The sequence below is a fragment of the Cibotium barometz genome, chromosome 14, assembly GCF_041138505.1.
Source record: "Cibotium barometz isolate CiBa-2024 chromosome 14, ASM4113850v1, whole genome shotgun sequence".
Lineage (NCBI taxonomy): Eukaryota > Viridiplantae > Streptophyta > Polypodiopsida > Cyatheales > Cibotiaceae > Cibotium > Cibotium barometz.
In genome coordinates, this window is record NC_141059.1 from 24,021,572 (window position 1) to 24,024,827 (window position 3,256).

Below are 3,256 nucleotides of genomic sequence, written 5' to 3' on the forward strand. Positions count from 1 at the left end.
ATAGACCAATAAAGGAACTAGAACCCACCCAACCACCCCAAATCTCGATAATAATGATCATATGATATATGCAAAACGCAACAAACGAGCTCAAGAGTGCATGCTTAGCATGGTTGAATGTCTCACAGGGTCATCGATTGAGATTGAGCCTCATAATGCCAAACCTAAACCAACAACCAAGATACAAAGCCTAGAGAAGTATCGCTTTCCCTTTCAAGAGAAAGACACACTAAGAGTCATTTGAGATAGATTGTACAAACTGTAGGCTTGAGAAAGCACATAAGGAATTCAATAATTCCCTTACAAGATTAAACAATCTCTCTTCACCTCAATGCTCTTCACCTTGAACACTCCTGCATGCAATGTAAGTTTGCTATCACGGGAGGAAGAAACCTTGCAGGAACTGAAACTTCCAACATGTCTTACTAAAAAGATCCCTAGGATTTTGGTTGGATTGGAAATTGCAAATGAAATCACCACAACTCAAGCACAGCTTTATCCAAAACGAGAACACAATCTCATGACCCTTGAGCTATGGGATTTGTTAAGTCAACCAACAATCATGGCACATCCTGAAAGGATTACCTTTACACAAGACTTGAACATGCCATGTTTGGGGTACTTTGAACATACAGTGTATATTGAAACTAACCCCCTCACTTGCAAGTTTTTTGTGGTTGAGTATGTGTTGGAAGCAGATTTAATCTTGGGGCATAAACAGACTGTTGTTGCCCAAGCACCACAATGCTTTGCTAGTGATAGAGTCATCATGATGGTCAACGACAAAAAGTTGACAGTACCATACTATGAGGAAGAAGATCCAACTTTAATGGATATCAATGATGCTGAATGCAAAAGGATACAAGCCTCTTCCACAAAATTGCCTCTACACAATGACCTACCATCTTCATCAACAACCAACTCCGATAAAGCCTCTACTCAGTCAACCCCATCCTCACCTACAAAGTTCGATGCCAAAGCCTTGCAAATCAATAACTATTCCCGAAGAATTTCCCAGAGACCAACCATCTATCTCTAACAAGGGACTCAAAGGTAACACTACAAGACAATGCTGCCATACACGCGTTTCATACACGCGATAAATTACGAACGCGTGTATGGTCGCGCTTGTATTTGAATAGAATCGGGCGCATGTATTTTAGCATTTAAGTTCGCGTGTATATTTGCATTTATCAACGCGTGTATAAACGCGTTTATATACACGCAGTAATACACGCATCTATACACGATAATATTCACGGGGTAATACTCGCTATTATACACGGATAAATACACGCTGCTATACACGGATTAATACATGCATGGCAGAGAAAAACTGAAAAAAAACTGAATTCCTTTACAAAATTAAAAACTATTTTCCTTAAACCATCTCATAGTACATTACAGTATACATCATTACACAATCCCACTACATGCATTTACAACAATGAAATATATTCAAAAATAAATCATGCATATGAGATGATAGAAATGTCATCAATTTAGAACATACAGACGGGATTGGTTAGGGTTCGATCTCATCTTCAATAAGATCCATCCTTGCCAAACGATCAACATCAATATCCATTTGATCAATTGGTAAGGCTACGATTAAATTTATTCCACTATCGATATTCTGTACTCCATTGATAATGGTATCGATGTCCTGATCATCCTCATCAACATCACCATCATCCTCAATGGTAGGGTCATTCTCATGATCATGAGAAATGGCATGCTCATCCTCATTATCATGATCATCTCTTATTTCTTGATCATCGATCACAACATCTTCAATGGCATGTTCGACGTCATCTTCATTGCGGCTTGTTACATCCTCCATATGCTCCATATCAATGAATGTATTATACATCACTTTGGAACGTGGTGCAATAGGGATGACGTACCACCATTTGATGTCATGCACCATTGGTAGATAGATAACCTACTCAAATACACACAGTACAGTAATTAATTAGCATATCAAAAGTCAAGGGGTACGCGAGCTTAGATATATATGTACATGAAACACATTAGTAAAAAAATGCATACCTGCTCACATTGTTGTGGCAATACGAGCCTATCTTTCTTTGTTTGCCAGAACTTTGTAGAGTCAATAGTTACATATCCACTTGCATGGCGTTTTATCGTTGCATCAGGCCCTTTTTCCACCACGTTCATTTGCCATTTGACATCCAAAACATACACAAAGAAGCGATGAAAGTCAAGCCTAAATATGTCTTGGATTATGCCACAATAATCATCCATTTTTCCATTAGCTCCCTCAAAGCTACTAGTGACACCGCAATCTTGTGTATTTCTCTTTTCATCAATTCTTTGTGTTCGAAAATGCTTGCCTTCACACCATATAGCATTGAACATAGTGCACTGGACCAAAATAGAAGCAATATTTGTGTAAGCAATGTGAATAAATATTAAAAGCAAATCACTTACAACTAATGCAAAACATTAGTTCTATGTACCTTTGACATGCATCCTCGTGCATACTCCCATTCTTCCGCCATGATTTGCAGCCCCTCGTCGCTCTCTGCTCTCTCCATTTCCTCATGCAACCAATCAACATGGATATCATTCGGAAGTGTTGCTAGATGCTTAGGGTACGCCTTCCGAGAGCCATGTTGCCTCCGAAAGAGAGCTCTTTCTGCTTGTCTTTTTGTCTTTGCATCCTCATATCTTGTAACCCATCTGCTCATCACATCACTATTAAGGATACAAGTGAAATTGAGATCATCAATCAATGTTTTGTCAATTACTTTACTCTGTCCTTTTCCTTGAGGCACAATAGAGGTCATCCTCAAGTCCTCTTCATTGCTCCATAGTCGTGGCAAAGAGCTGTCCACCTGACCAAGAAATTCTGAAATATATACAAGAGGCTCTTGTATCAACCAACCCTCGGCCATGCTTCCTTCAGGCCTTGGACTTTGCCTCACAAAGTCTTTTAAGGTCTTCATGAAGCGCTCTAGGAAGAACATCCAACGTGCATGCACAGTACCACATAAAGCAATTTCGTCCACTAAATGCACAATGAGATGTAGTTGACTTGTGAGAATGGTTCGCGGAAAAGTCTCCTCTACCAAACAAACCACCTCCACTGCCATAACACGCGCATCATCCAACGTGGTTGGATCAATTGCTTTGGAACTAACATATCTGAAAAATAAATAAATAGTACGTTATACCTCATGCACGTTCATTTTGCAAGGTATAATGAAGGGTGATCTGAGCATGGGTTTTT

General features: G+C 39.4%; 1 protein-coding gene across 1 annotated transcript; it reads right to left on the reverse strand.

Moving 5' to 3' along the window:
• Positions 1–1,524: 1,524 nt before the first annotated feature.
• Positions 1,525–2,218, reverse strand: LOC147631833 (uncharacterized). Its single transcript, XM_086807892.1, has 2 exons — positions 2,053–2,218; positions 1,525–1,945 (listed from the first exon to the last, which is right to left on the reverse strand). The coding sequence occupies exons 1-2, from the start codon at positions 2,179–2,181 to the stop codon at positions 1,526–1,528; spliced, it is 549 nt and encodes a 182-aa protein (XP_086664018.1). The 5' UTR covers positions 2,182–2,218; the 3' UTR covers position 1,525.
• Between the last annotated feature and the right edge of the window lie 1,038 nt (positions 2,219–3,256).